The 16,020-nt window shown below is 50.0% G+C and overlaps 1 protein-coding gene across 3 annotated transcripts in view; it reads right to left on the bottom strand.

The window, feature by feature from the left end:
- ntn1a (netrin 1a) overlaps window positions 1-16,020 on the bottom strand; it is a 147,045-nt gene that overhangs the window by 12,094 nt on the left and 118,931 nt on the right. For all 3 annotated transcript variants that reach the window (XM_063201909.1, XM_063201918.1, XM_063201902.1), the window contains one exon: window positions 5,524-5,601. In XM_063201909.1, coding sequence (XP_063057979.1) covers window positions 5,524-5,601 — 78 coding nt within the window. The remainder of the gene's footprint in view (window positions 1-5,523; window positions 5,602-16,020) is intronic.

The raw sequence follows: 16,020 nt of genomic DNA on the forward strand, positions 1-16,020 counted from the left end.
GAGAGACAAAGGGGCATGTTGTCCCGGGCCCAGGGAGAGAGGGGGCCCAAAATTGGCTCCTCGTTACATTGTATGTATTGGATCAGGGGCCCTTTCAAATGACTTTGTCCTGGACCCGGGCAAAGCTGTCAAAGGCCCTGCAGGCAGGTAAGAGAGGGAGGGAGGGAGGGAGGGAGAGAGGGAAGCCCTGCCCAGCACAGTGCAGCCCCAGGCAGTGTGCCGTGCCGTGCCGTGCTGTGGTGGTGGGCCACTATAACACAGCGGGAGAGCCACGGGGGGAAATTGGAGGTAATTTGTAATTAAGCGCGACTGTGAGACGGCCCAGCAGAGCAGAGCACAGCAGAGGAGAGCAGAGCACACGGGGGCTTTCCTTTCCCCCCGGCCCTCATATGGTATAGGCCATCTGATGCCAACCAGAGGGCAAGTGTGTGTGTATGTGTGTGTGTGTGTGTGTGTGTGTGTGTGTGTGTGTGTGTGTGTGTGTGTGTGTGTGTGTGTGTGTGTGTGTGTGTGTGTGTGTGTGTGTGTGTGAGAATGTGTGTGTTTGTGTGTGTATGTGCGCACACATTTGTGTGTGTGTGTGTGTGTGTGTCTGTGTACATTTGTTTTTGTGTTTGCAGTGTGTGTGTGGGTGTATAGTGTGTGTGTGCGTGCATGTGTGTGTGTGTGTGGGTGTGTGTGTGTGGGTGTGTGCGCACATGTGTGTGGTTTTGTTTGTATTTTATGAGAATGTGTATGTGTTTTGTGTGTGTGTGTGTGTGTGTGTGTGTGTGTGTGTGTGTGTGTGTGTGTGTGTGTGTGTGTGTGTGTGTGTGTGTGTGTGTGTGTGTGTGTGTGTGTGTGTGTGTGTGTGTGTGTGTGTGTGTGTGTGTGTGTGTGTGTGTGTGTGTGTGTGTGTGTCTGTGTACATTTGTTTTTGTGTTTGCAGTGTGTGTGTGGGTGTGTGTGTGTGTGTGTGTGTGTGTGTGTGTGTGTGTGTGTGTGTGTGTGTGTGTGTGTGGGTGTGTGCGCACATGTGTGTGGTTTTGTTTGTATTTTATGAGAATGTGTATGTGTTTTGCGTGCATATTAGTGTAAGTTAGTGTGCGTGGCGTGCTGTGTCTGTGTGTCTTATGTGCATGTGTGTGGTTGCTGCGGGCCCCCCTGCAAGTCTGCAGGTGGGCTGACAGACAGATCGGCAGACAGAGAGCGTAAAGGGCTGGAGAGAGAGAGAGAGAGAAAGAAAGAAAGAAAGAAAGAAAGAGAGAAAGAGAGAGAAACAGAGACAGAGGGATAGAGAGAGAGTGAAAGAAAGAAGGACAGAAAGAAAGAAAGAAAAAAAGAAAGAAAGAAAGAAAGAAAGAAAGAAAGAAAGAAAGAAAAGAAAGAAAGAAAGAAAGAAAGAAAGAAAGAAAGAAAGAAAGAGAGAGAGAGAGAGAGAGAGAGAGAGAGAGAGAGAGAGAGAGAGAGAGAGAGATTAGTGAGCAGCATCAGTGGGGCCCCGTTCCAGGCTGAGGGGTGAAGAGCATGCCAGGTTCACCTCAAGACATTCCCTCTCGCTCTCCTTCCCTCCCTCCCTCCCTCCCTCCTGCTACCCCCGTCTGCTACACCCGCCACGCATGGGTGGGGGAACAGACCTCGCTTACACGCAACGACAATCACACCTCGATCTCCTACGGGCCTGTGTCCAAACGGCATAAAAGATCGTAATTTTATGCAACACTTGAGGCAGGAAATGCAATAATGCTTTAAGGAAATCCTGAGAATTTTCAATAATTGAACTTTTTGGAGAAGGTTCAGTGAAAAATGTTAAAGGTTGTTATTGCAGTCACCTTAAGTTAAAGGGACATTTATAGGAACATTTTTAAGGGGATTTTTTTTACTTAAAGGGTTTTATGGCAACTGGGCACTGAAGAGCTCTAGTGTTGTATGCGATTAAGATTGCTGTGTGGCTGACCACAAAGTAGCCTGAAGCAAAACAGCATGGTTTAGCATTTACCACCATGTGCAATTCACCTTGAATACAAGTTCGGCAGTAGTACGTACAAACACTTAAATCTTGTGATGTGATTAACTGCCATTTATTTCTATAGTTAAGAAAACAAAGGAGGATGGGAAGGAAATATTTAAAACAGGCCAAGGTACCCGGAAACAACAGGCTTTAACTAGGGTGTAGGCTATATTCGTATAACTACATATTTATGATTGGCTATGGTATTTAATAGTGTCTTATCTGGCCCCTGATATAATTTTAATTTTAATGTTTCATATGAAATATGACATGTTTTGTAAGGAAATGTTAGAAATTACATTTGCAATCGCAAGTTATATTTTCAGGGGACCTGCAGCAAGAGGATGGGGTCTGTTGTCAATGTGGCCACCTTCAATATAGGCCTATAGTGCAGGGGGAAATCCTGGTTTGTGTTAATAGTAAACTGTCCTTGGAGGACGACTGGTGTGCAGTGCTTTACAGTGCAGTAGGTAGGCACTCCCTTGCACCTCTGTGGAGGTCGGCAGAGGGGAGCAGCAGAGCTGGAGGTCAGTGACTTTCTTTTCCACCCAAGTGGAGATGCATGTTCCATATCAAAGCGTGGCCGAGCGCACCGCCCGCACCGCTCATGTCAGGCTCATGGAAGGACTTAGCAAAGCAGAACGCCACAGGGCTGCACATGTGGAACTCCACTGCTGCACTGAGAGGGAAAATATGTGGCGGGGCAATGAGTCATGCATGGGGCTCAATCACAGGTACACACACATGTACACACACATGTACACACACATGTACACACACACATGTACACACACACACATGTACACACACACACACACACACACACGTACGCACGCATGCATGCACACACACGTACGCACGCACGCATGCAGACACACACACGTACGCACGCATGCACACACACACACATACAAACAAATGCGCACATGCACATACCAAAAGGTGTTTACCTTTGTGTGTGTGTGTGTGTGTGTGTGTGTGTGTGTGTGTGTGTGTGTGTGTGTGTGTGGGTGTGTGTGTGTGCATGCGTGCGTGCGTGTGTGCACGCGTGTGCGTGTGTGATTATTGTCAATGTTTTATTTATCTTATGATTAGATTTTTGACAATAAAGTACACTTGACTTGACTTCACTTACATGTACAGTATCAGTTAGATCTGCTCGAACCATTTAGGAAATTGTGATGGGAAAAGATATTTTCCAAATCACTAGAGTGAAGGCATCCTGCAACAATCTAAGGGGGACTTCATATCTCAGATATGCTTTTCTACTGCAGACAACACTTGTAGTAGTTAAGGTTTGTGTGGCATTGAGGTAAGAACTAGGCCCCTATATGCGCTCACTTGCTTGTTCTCCAAGTTAAGAATGTCAGAGAGAGGAGTTTCTGGGTTTAGGACGACACGGCCTGTCAAGAGCCCTGATAGTCAGTGGACAGTACCAGTACAATGGTGGCTACGCACAGCTGCAAATTTTGAATCTGTCAAACGGAGGACATCTTTAAAGAAGAAGAAGAAGAAGAAGAAGAAGAGGAAGAAGAAGAAGAAGAAGAAGAAGAAGAAGAAGAAGAAGAAGAAGAAGAAGAAGAAGAAGAAGAAGAAGAAGAAGAAGAAGAAGAAGAAGAAGAAGAAGAAGAAGAAGAAGAAGAAGAAAGTAGCTGGCGTTACCTCAAATCCAGATGTACCCACTGCCTGTGTAATAAAGTCTGCTGAACCGTTTGCAACCACCCCATGCCACGGTTGACTGACTGGCCCCACAACCCCAACCCCTCCACCCCTTCCCTTCCCAACTATCCATCCCTCTTCCTCCTCCTCCTCCTCTCTCTCTCTCTCTCTCTCAACCCCTCCACCCCTTCCCTTCCCAACTATCCATCCCTCCTCCTCCTCCTCTCTCTCTCTCTCTCTCTCTCTCTCTCTCTCTCTCTCTCTCTCTCTCTCTCTCTCTCTCTCTCGTACTCTCTCCCTCAACCTTCCCCCCGCCCCCAATCCTTCCTTCCAACCATCCCCGCTCCCTCCACCAAGGGGGTGAAAAAAGCAGCAGAGGTCAGGAGAGCTCATCTGATGCTTCTGCTGCTCTGCTCTTCAGTGACATGAGAGAACGGCCTGGTGGCCACAGGAATGTCTTGTCAGAGCCCCCGGCAGGGATGGGGGTAAGTGGGGGTGGCCGGGGGGGAACTGGGGGGGTACAGGGGTCTGGGTCTGAGGTGGGGGTGGGGGTGGACGGGGGGGTGTAACTGGGGGGTTACTACTGGGGTCTGGGTCTTCCCTTAATGAGGCACTGGGAGAGCGGCCCAGGTCCCTCCACACCACCATCCGCCATCCGTCACAGTGCCATGCCCCTGATCCGCTTTGTGCTTAACTACCTGCTGGGCTGTCCGTCAATGTGGCCTTCTCTACCTCCTTCTCTTCTTTACCTCCTTAACCCCCCTCAGGACCCCCAATAAGCCTCTCTCCCTCTCCCTCTCCCTCTCCCTCTCTCTCTCTCTCTCTCTCTCTCTTGCCTCTATTCCCCTTTCTCACTTTTTTCTCTCGCCCTTCTTCTTTCTTTTTGACTTTGTTTCTTTCTCCTCTCACCTTTTTCCACCTCTCCTTCTCTCTCTCTTTCTCTTTCACTTCCTCTTTGCCACCAACTCCTGAACAGCAAAACAAGCATCTCTCTCTCCCTTTTTGTCTTCTCTCACTCCCTCTCCTTTGCCATCCCTCTGAACCTCAAATAAGTCTCTCTCTCTCTCTCTCTCTTTCTGTCTCTGCCTCTCTCTCTCTCTCTCTCTCCCCCTCCATCTCCATCTCTCTGATGGCCTTTCCTCCTGTTTGATCCTTTGACTTTCTTCTTGAAAGGCCGGAGTAAGCCGTCACTACAATGAGTGCTGAGGAGAGGCTGAGAGTGCCCTGGGGAGTGCTTGGCTTGGCCTGGCTCGGCTTTGCTTAGGGGGTGTAGTGGAGGAGGAGGAGGAAGAATAAAGATGTAGCACGGGAGAACACACACACACACACACACACACACACACACACACACACACACACACACACACACACACACACACACACACACACACACATACTGAACTGCCCGCTGTGTGTGTGTGTGTGTGTGTGTGTGTGTGTGTGTGTGTGTGTGTGTGTGTGTGTGTGTGTGTGTGTGTGTGTGTGTGTGTGTGTGTGTGTGTGTGTGTGTGTGTGTGTACACCGTATATACAAGTGTGTTTGTTAGACAGTACGTGTGGCTTATACTGTATGTGTTTTTTTTTTTTGTAGGTGCATATGGGTGCATGTGCTGATGTGACATTGTGTGTCTCAGGGTGTGAGTGTGTGTGTGTGTGTGTGTGTGTGTGTGTGTGTGTGTGTACATGTGTGTGTTTTTTGTCCATGCACATGCGCGTGTGCATGTGTGTGTGTGTGTGTGTGTGTGTGTGTGTGTGTGTGTGTGTGTGTGTGTGTGTGTGTGTGTGTGTGTGCGTGTGTGTGTGTGTGTGTTCGTGCCAGTGAACATGCACAGACAGATGTACAGTACAGATGGTCTAATGGTTTCAACAACTCACCGTAATCTTTCTTGCAGTACTTCTTCATGTTTATCTTCAGCTTGCCTTTGGATGCCTTGCAGTAGGAGTCACAGTCTTCTAGATAGAGGGAACAGAAGGGGACACGGAGAGAGAGAGAGAGGGTGGCGGGATGGGGAAGACAAGGGGAAGAAAGAAAAGTTGTGAAATGGATGTTAGTTCTTTGTTTCTTGATGAAAGGAAAGCAAAAGCAAGCTACAGTCTCATATACAAATTCATGGCATTTCATTTTTTTATTTATTTATCACAAACAGACAGACAGGCAGATAGACAGACAGACAGACAGACTTGATTGTCCAAGTGCGGAAATTGGGTTTGCAGCACAATTGCATGCACGCCAAACATGAAACACTATATATACACGTACGTAGACACAGATACCGTAGATACATACTTATGCCTCTTTTCCACAGCTGTTTTTCTGGTAGGCCTACAGCTCGACACAGCGCCACTCTACCGCCACTTTTTGCTTTTCGAATAGGCACAACACCGCTCAGTTATAAAGCAAAAAGTGGCGGCCAAGTCACGCTGTGTCGAGCTTTAGGCCTACCAGAAAACCAGCAGTGGAAATCAGGGCAATAGCATACAGGGAAGACAGGCAGGCACAGACAGATATACTACATATATAAATGCCTGGATAGACAAATGCTTTCCTCTTGAATATCTCTTTCCTGCTACAGTGCAATGCCCATCTGCCCACCACTTCAATTGTATTGTTCTAATAGGCATTATGGGACAATTCAGCGTTATAGTAGTGGCCCCCCCTCATACATAGAAAAGGGGTCCGATCGCGCCAGACAGACAAAAGGAGCCCTGCATGTTGCAGCCTGTGTCCGTCTGTGGTCCTGGTGGGGGAAACCTTTTGTGGCCCCTGTTGCCCTCATTGTGCCCGACCAACACTCTTTTGAGCAGCAACACAATAACCCCCCCCCCCCCAACACACACACACACACACTGTTGTAGGGCTCGATGAGTCTGTTTAAGGCTTATTATTATACCACAAGTCCCCCCCCCCAATCTCACACCCCTCTCCCTCCCTCCCCTCTTTGGCAGCTCCACGGTTTCTGCTGTCGACAGGCTGAACCTCCCACCAACCGACAATAAAACATTTAAAATGAAAAAAGAAGAAGAAGACTTCTCCATCATTATCAGTGACAACCAACCACCGTCCCACAAGCCACCATCCATTGCCATCCTTGTCAGGCCTTTGGCATTTATTACCCAGGGAGCGGAGGGCGGCGCGGGGGCTGGCAGGGCAGGGTAGGGTAGGGTAGGGTAGTGAGGCCGCAAGCCACAGAGGGTGGGGCTAGGGTTGGGGTTGTGGTGAATTGGGGTGGGGTGGGGTGAGTCGTGGGTTGCCTGCTGCAGACACAGTAGTGCGAGGCGGGGTGAGGTTGGGCTTGTGGTGATTTGGGGTGGGGTAAGTCAGGGTTGTCTACAGACAAAAGGAAAAAGTCAGCGGGGAAATTAGCAGCCCATGAAGCATTACCACAAAGTCCCCTTTTTTTGTCGTCGGTGTCAAGTCTGCCATGGGCAGCAGAACAAATAAATACCCAACACATCAGGCCTGAGGGACCTCTACCGTCCGCGCCAAAAAAACCACAGCGATCAGTGACCCCTTTCCTCCTCCACCACCTCCTCCTCCTCCACCACCTCCTCCTCCTCCTTCCTCTTCTTCTCCTCCTACGGGTGGAAGGAAAGAGCGCCAAAGCGCCTGTTCCAGCTCACTGCTCCAGCGTCCGAGGGCCATAGATGGATGATAAATGGCTGAGCGCGCCACAGGGCGCTCCCTTACGCTCCTATAAAGGGAAGCTAATTGGGGGTCGGGGGGACAAAGGCGTCAGTTGTCCCAGGCCCAGGCAGAGGGGTGGCCCAGACTTGGATTCTCATCACATTGCATGCATGCATATGGTCAGGGTGCCCTTAAGGTGACTAAGGCCCAGGCCCAGACAAAGCTGTCAGTGGCCCTGCTCCTATACACTAACCTTAGCGCATAGGCGCCAGGGTCGGGGGTTTTTTGTTGTATTTTTCTGCTGATTGACTGTAATGGTATTGTCACAGAGCCAGGTCCTTTGCTTTTTTGGAACGCTTTGAGGTGAATGATACAAAGCAATATGAACGAGGAAAGGGTGGAATAAAAAAATAATGACAAAAATAGCTCGTGCCCAACCGATTCTCTTTTTCTCCCTTCTTCCAGGGGGTACAAATTAGAACCAGAGGCGCCCTTTCGGGGTTTTTTTTCTTATTTTGTTTCTTTGTGCCCTCATCCTCCTCCTCCCCACCTCATGCACAATTGTATTGGTGGCCTTTCTTTTAAGGAGTAAATGCTGAAACAAGCGGCGGCGCAGAAAGGCAGAGAATGGAGAAGGCGGCGTGGAGGGTGGATGAGGAGCTTTCAGCTTGCCTGAATATGAACAAACTTCATTGTTTTTTTTGTTTTTTTTGGGGGGGGCGACAGACCCGCGCTGCTTCAGCCCCGCGCCTGCCTTTTACTCCTCTTCTTTTATATTCTGTGTGAATGAGGTTGCCCGGGCAACTGTGGCTTGACAAAAAAATCCATCCACTCCACCACCATCCCATCCTCCCATCCCAAAAAGAGCACAGGAGTGGGGGGGCGGGGGTGGAGTGGAGTTGAGTGGAGTGGGGGTGGCTGGGGCTGTTGTGACCAAGGAAGAAGGATGAAGAGGCTTGCTTTTCTAGAAAACCGCAAACTCTCGAAAAGTTGGGATAGCGCGTCCAATAGAAGAAGACAGAAAGGGACGAAGAGAAGGTGCAAAAAAGACAGTAAAGAGAGAGGATGACAGAGAGAAACAAAAAGAAAGAGAGAGAGAGAGAAACGGCGACATGAGGGAAACTTTTAGAGTCCATAATCGAGAGGCCTGATTTCCATGCAAATGAGGAGCAGGAGCGTGGAGAAGGGCGCTTTTGTTTTCCCCCCCCTCACCCTCCTTGATGCTGTCATGATACATCCCTTTGATAGCTCTCATTTCCCATTAGCCTGTTTTCTAAGAAGAGCAGAGCACCCCGAGATCCCCATTTAAAAGGTTGCAGTTCCCTGCAGTGAGAACAAGTGTTATTCTGTGCCAGCAGGCCTGTTCTGTTCAGTTGGAGCACTTGGGGCGGATTCACCCTGGCCTTAACCAGGGAAAAGAGAGGTGTTGCCGAACGGGGAAACGAATTGAAAAGCAATTACGAATCGCTCACCATCGCACCGCCGCTCCCTCCTTTGTGTTCCTTACTTTACATCCCTGGCTGCCTGCCTCCCAAACTCGCTAAGGACAGAAACACACAGCGTGTGTAGTGTACTGTATGTGGAAACATTTAATCGATGCCTCGGTTTCTCATTTAAAAGCACTTCATCCTTGGCCCCCGAGTCTTCGAGGGAATAGCAAATTGGCTCTGCACCCCTCCCGTGTTCATCACCAAGCCCAAGCCCAAGCTTCTTCCTGCTGGCTTTCTCTGCGGGTGACAGCAATACTAAACAGACCACCGCTGTGCTCCGACTTGTACTGTACAAACTCTGGCTCCACTACAACGGGCTCTTACTGTAAGCTCTGTTTCCAGGCTCCATTGTGCTAACACCCCGACTCCTCAGGCAGTGACAACCTACCATGCTGTGCTTTTCACGGGCCCAGCCAAGGCAGAGTCGCTGGAGCTATTGGTGGAGCTGTAGAGGGAACAAGCGGGGCGTTTGCCCCTGGGCCCAGGGCCCTCCTCCTGTATGGGTGTTTGGGCCCTATTGTGACCATGGCAGGCCGAATGCGGGGCCCTATCAGTGTTTTGCCCTTGGGCCCTGTGTGCAATTGTTCCGCCACTGGCTGAAGCTATTGGTGGAGGGTTGGGGAGGGATGCTTGCTTGCTTGGCAGAACTGAGTCTAGCCAGTCAGGAGGGACCCCCGCAGCAGGAGTGTGGAAGAGCAATTGGAGGGATAATGGAGGAGGAGAAGAGGGGAGGCGGAGGTGGAGGGGAGGTTTTGGGGAGCACTGTACCCACCTCCGGAAAAAGAAGGATCCCGCAGGGTAGCGAGTGTGGCAGTGCTAAGGATAATGAAGGATGGCGAGGCGGATGAGGATGAGAGGAAGGAGGGCCTGGGGGCACCTATTACCCAGTCAGCCAAGGGGGACCCTGCAGGGCAGCAAGTGTGGAAGAGCAATTGGGGGGATCATGGAGGAGAGGAGGAGGAGGAGAAGGGGCGGTTTGGTTTGTGAACACTGTACCGAGCCCGCAAAAAAAAAGGATCCCGCAGAGGAGCGAGTGTGGCAGTGCTATAGGGAGGGAAAGTAATCTCATCGCCCCCTGCTGGCAACGTTCCAACCCCCTGCAACAAATGAATGTTTTTTTTCTTTGAAAAATTACATCTCGGCCCTGACGACGAAGTAGAAGTAGTGGCAGTCATATCATGGGCATGTTGGCCCGTTTTATCGAATCAGGGGGTAAAATGTTCGGTTTTTCACTGATCTGAGCTGATTTTAATATTCTTTAAAAAGCTAATACAGAACTACACTGACTGGCATGTGTGGCTTGTTTACTCCATGTAATTAGCATAGCCAAATTAGCATAGCCAAACATGAGCCAGAGAGGTGGTTACTCGTCACCACAGAAGCCATCATATCTACTAGAGAATTTAAAACCATACCAAAATGATCGCGTGTATATGTGTGTAATAAGAAGACAATGTGGAACTCATAGGATTACAAGAATGTGAAGATATGCGAAGAACTTGCGTTCGTTCGCGTTCATTTGTTTCTCTGTGTTGTCAACGAGGCGCGAAGCACAGCATGCTGGGAGCTGTAGTCCGTTTCCGACCAGATTGGCACAATTTCTATTTTTCTTAAAAGGGCAAAAAATGACTTAAGATTTTTACAGGTAGTAGTTCATGCTATTGTGTACGCTGAAAAATGTGTCTAGTGTTATAGTTCCAAGTCATATCTTTGTGGGATTTTTTAAAAAACTTGTCTATGGGAGTTTCAATAGGATCACCCTGGTGTTTGGAACGTAACCGCTAGGATCGCTGTTTTCCACTTTCCCTCCCAATTGTAGGAATAATGGAGGATGGGTGGAGGTGGAACATGAAGCGGGGGGGACTTGAGCAGGGTTGCCAGATGAGACTGATGATTTCCAGCTTAAAAAATGCTCAAAACCCACCGGGAAGCACTAAATCCCACCCAATTCTATTGATTTCTAAGGCCAAAAATTAGCAGAAAAACCCACCCAAGTGTCATTTTTACCCGCAGACGACTATCATAAGCAGCCCAATTGGGCGGGAACCCACCCAATCTGGCAACACTGGACTTGAGAGCACTGTGCCCAGCGAAAGGGGGGACCTTGCAGGGTAGCAAGCAAGCAGAGTGTGGCAGAGTGAAGCAGGCAGCCAGGCCGGACGAGGTCAGTGGAGCAGTGGGGCATCTTTTCTCTTTCTTTTCTGTGTTTAGGCAAACAAGTTAGTGAACGACCGAGACACTGCTGGGAACCTGCCACACTGTGAAAGTGTGAAAGAACAGCGCAGGGCAGTTAGGGTGGGGTGGGGGGCCAGTAGGGGGGCAGATTTCTCCTCCTCCCACGACGACACTGATTGAGAAACAAATTGACGCAAATAAAGCATGTCATTAGATTATAGCCCCAGGCTCTGCTCCTATTACTGCTGCCTATACTCTACTGCCTGGGATCAGTGTTGCCAGATGTGTCTGAACAAATGCTGCCCAAAAGGTTCTCAAAAAATGCCAAAATGCGCTAAATTCCGCCCAAATTCAACAAATTACATTGACTTCTATGGGCCCAAAACGGCTGAAAAAAAAACGCCAAATGGCCAATTTTCCCCGTTTTTACCCGCAGACGCTCATCCCAAGTAGCCCAATTGGGCGGGCACCCACCCAATCTGGCAACACTGCCTGGGATGCCACTGAATGGAACTGGGTCCATTCCAGGGAGAGAGAGAGAGGGGTGGGGGGTGTAGGGGTCTGGAGGGGTGAGACATGCTTTTCTTCACCTTTTCATTCTCTCTCACATTTCAAGACAGAGGAGATGGTCTCGTCTGTACGTCTGTCCGTCCCTGTGTGACGTCTTCTCTGAAGCATTAAATACACACAGCAGCCACTGAGCTGAGGGGGCTGCCCCCTTGCACGGGTGAGGCATAAATGCAATTTCGTTGTGTGCAATGTGCAGTGCTCACTTGTGTGCTGTGTCACAATGACAATGGGAGTTGCAGTTTCCCAAATGGGCTTTCAGCCACATGGCGTCTCTGTGCCCTTGGGTAATGGACGTCGTGTATGGCGTAAATGTTGTTGGGCGAGCAAGCGGCATCTCTCTCTGTTTTGACTCTGGACAGGATCAGGGGGTCTGGTGAGGGCTCCTCCTCGTTCCAACAAACACGTCTTGTTTAGATCAGCTCAGCTGGGCAAAAGAGCGAAACTGGCCAGAGGCACTAACCCTGATAGTTTTACAGGGGTGAGAAAAGCCAGTCGTAGGGAAACGAAACAGCAGCAGCCGCAACATCAAACAGCATTCATTACAGCTATTCTCACACCACCACCACCACCACGCTACAGTATGGGCTCTCAGTGTCTCTTTCTCAGTGTCCGTCACTGATGTCATCTGTTTGTTTTGTTGGAAACACAAAACAAAATAAAAACAGTTGGTGAACCCCTGCACCAGGACACTTAGAGATGCACCGGATCCTGATTTTTAGGATCCTGCCGGATACCGGATCCAATGCTTAAGATCCTGCCGGATCCGGAACCGGATACCGGATCCTACGAAAGAGTTGAAACACATAGCCTACTCACGCACGTGGGCCCTTTTTATCACGTTGTCTCAAACTATTTTGACTGAAAAGCCTCGGCTACCGGATCCTGGATCCTGGAACCGGATCCGGATCCTGTGAAAAACCCTATTATCCTGCCGGATCCGGAACCGGATCTTGGATCCTGTGCATCTCTACTTACAACAGCACAGGAAGATGTAAGGCACACCAGCGGTTACTCTAGCTCCTCTCTGTTACCTCCGCCAAAGGGCGTATTTGCTGGTTTTCAAAATAACTCGCCAACGCATGGATACAGTAAATTGCTCGACACACCATAGCACACCATAGGTCAACATGATTACATTTTGGCAATGATTTAAGCTGGCTTGGTGGAGGTCTGCTTTCTGTGAGTGCTCAATTTTCAGACAAGGGGCGAGTTCGAGAAGCATGAAATATACTGCATCGACGTGGTTGCAGAATGACGGCCTATCAATAAGAAAGCCCTAAAAAAAACTTTGAACTCACTCTAGGACTGTTGAGGTGACCCAGATCTGCAATGCTATTATAATGTAGAGTTTTTTCACTTATAAGTAGATGTGATAAAAGGCAATTATATTTACACCACACGGCGATGGTCTGTAGAATGCTTCAGACTAGGACTTTCATACTAGGACTTGCAAGAGTTGATCCAGCCCATTTTAGCTTAAGGCACCTGCTAAAAATGCCTGCTGAATTCCTAAGCCCATTTTGGGAAAAAAGTGCCCTCAGCCTATAAAAACTTAAATATCACATCCTCTGAAGCGCATAAAAACATGAAATAAGTTGCATGTTAAAGCTAGAACCCTCCTTTCATCCCAATGTGTGTGTCTATGTCACGTAGGTCAATGCAGCGTGTACTGTACGCAGCATCAGGCTTAAATGGGTTAAGGCCTGCAAGTGGGAAGAAGCGCATGATGTGGGTGGATATGAGGGAGTCGAGGAGTGGCTGCTAATCATGGTGAAAAACTTCCATCCAGAGATGGGTGAGGCCCTTCACTTCTTCACCAGCCCATGTGAACGCTTCCAGCTGGGGCGCTGAGAGAGAGAGAGAGAGAGAGAGAGAGAGAGAGAGAGAGAGAGAGAGAGAGGGAGAGGGAGAGGGAGAGAGAGGGAGAGAGAGAGGGAGAAGGAGAGAGAGAGAGAGGGAGAGAGAGAGAGAGAGAGAGAGGGAGAGGGAGAAGGAGAGAGAGAGAGAGAGAGAGAGAGAGAGAGAGAGGGAGAAGGAGAGAGAGAGGGAGAGAGAGAGAGAGAGAGAGAGAGAGAGAGGGAGAGGGAGAGGAACAGGGAGAGAGAGGGAGAGGGAGAGGGAGAGGGAAGCTGGGGCTCTGAGGAGCAGGCAAGCTGACAAGGTGGTACAAAGGGGCCAGCTGTCCCAGGCCCAGGCAGATGGGGGCATACTTGGGCCCTCATTACATTGAATGTAATGGCGAATGGGGGGGCCTTTTCAGATGACTTTGTCCTGGGCCCTGCCAAAGCTGTCGGCGTCCCTGCTGAGGAGCCACGGTGAACAGGGAGAGAAAGAGAGAGAGAGAGGGGGAAGGAGAGAGAGGACAAGGCAGATGAGGGAAGAGGACAGGAGAGGAGAGGACAGATGGAAAGAGAGAGGGGGAGCAAGAGAGAGAGAGAGAGGGTGGGGGGAGCAAGAGAGAGAGAGGAGAGAGAGAGAGAGAGAGAGAGAGAGAGAGAGAGAGAGAGAGAGAGAGAGAGAGAGAGAGAGAGAGAGAGAGAGAGAGAGGGAGGAAAGATGAGACTCTGTGTTCTTCTTATCCTGGCGATCGACCATTGAGATCATCATCATCATCATCATCATCATCATCATCATCATGGCTGTGGTGTCTTGTTCTGGTCAGTGTTCTCTCTTCGGGTCAGTGGCATCATCAGCCATCATGCTGGCTAATCTCCGCCGCATTGCATTCCACTGAGGACATCTCTTTTCATTCAGTTTGGGAGTGTGTGTGTGTGTGTGTGTGTGTGTGTGTGTGTGTGTGTGTGTGTGTGTGTGTGTGTGTGTGTGTGTGTGTGGCCGTGTGGCCGTGTGTGTGTGTCGGTGTCGGTGTCGGTGTTGGTGTGATCGTGTGTGTGTGTGTGCGTGTGTGTGTGTGTGTGAGTGTGTGTATGCGTGCGTGTGTATGTGTGTGTGTGTAGGAGGGGGGGAGAGTAGTGGCGACTCACACCATCCGTGACCTCCTGCAACAATATGTGTTTTGTCTGGGCCTCTGCAATCGGAGGTATTTGCCATGCATTCCATCCCTCGCCATGTGGTCAAGAGAAAACCCCTACGTTGAAGAGACAAATTAACATCCCACCCAGGAAAGCCGACAGGGGGGTGGGAAGGTTCAAAGGGGTCACTTGTCCCGGGCCCAGGGAGAGAGGAAGGGGGCGCAGAAATGGATCCTCATTATATCGCATTGATTGGGTTTGGGGGGCCCTTTCAGATGTCTTTGTCCCGGGCCCAGTCAAAGCTATCAGAGGCCCTGAACCCCCCACCACCCAAACCCAAAGCCCGCATCTTCTCTGACAATCTCCCAGCCCTGAGCCCCTCCACCCCCCCCACCATTCATGCCCCCCTTCCCCGAGCTAGTAGAGGCACCTGCCGCACAGCTGTCTGCCCCACCCCACCCACCAACCAACCAACCCACCAACCAAAACCTACTCCACCCTTGTCAACCAGAAGTCTGCAGGTTCCCGAGCACTGGGGTGTAGTGGTAGTAGTGGTGGTGGTGGTGGGGTGGTGACAAGAGGAGGCGAATGGTTGAGAATCGATGGTGCGTCCATAAAGGAGGATGGATGGTGCATTGGCTGGAGGACACTGGAGGGGTGGTGGTGGTGGTGGTGTTGGTGTGATGACGCATGGTTGGTGGATGCTGGAGGGAGTGGTGGTACACAGGGAAGAGATTGAGGAATTGAGTGATGATGGAGCCTAAAAAGGAGGCTGATGCGTTGGTTAGTGGTGGTGGAGGTGGAGAGGAGGGTTGGATATTCTGGGTTGTTTGGTGTGTCCAGGGAAGAGGACAGTCCATTTGCTGCTAGACACAGGAGGAGGGGTGGTGGTGGTGGAGGTGATGGGGGGGGGCTTTGAAAATCGGGTGGTGTGTCGATGTAGGAGGATTGTGCGTTGCTAAGCCTTAGAGGACAATGCAGAGTGGTAGTGGTGGTGGTGTTGGACTGGACTGGGATAGATGCCATTGATAAGGAGGTTCCACATCTGCTGCAAATTATCCATTGCATGCATGAGATCATTTTTTTTCCAATAGCCGTCCGTGTGTGTGCTGTCCTAAGGTGGTGGGCTTCCTCCGGTTCCTCCGGCCCCTCGGTGCGGTGCGATGAGATGATGGTGTTATAATGAATTCTGTTCTTCTTCTCAGGCTCCAGACTCCAGAATGTGCCTGGGTGGTCCGGAACATCCATCCACCCATTGTGATGGAACAGCTTCACTGTGTGTGTGTGTGTGCGTGTGCGTGTGTGTGTGTGTGTGTGCGTGTCTGTGTGTGTGTGTGTGTGTGTGTGTGTGTGTGTGTGTGTGTGTGTGTGTGTGTGTGTGTGTGTGTGTGTGTGTGTGTGTGTGTGTGTGTGTGTGTGTGTGTGTGTGTGTGTGTCTGTCTAAGGTGCCACACCCACAGTGATCAGCTTATTTCATTTCCAGACTGGTGTTCCATCTAAACATATCTGAAGACTTCCTAAACTGACACTCTGTTTCACA

This window comes from Engraulis encrasicolus, chromosome 1 (assembly GCF_034702125.1).
Source record: "Engraulis encrasicolus isolate BLACKSEA-1 chromosome 1, IST_EnEncr_1.0, whole genome shotgun sequence".
NCBI lineage: Eukaryota > Metazoa > Chordata > Actinopteri > Clupeiformes > Engraulidae > Engraulis > Engraulis encrasicolus.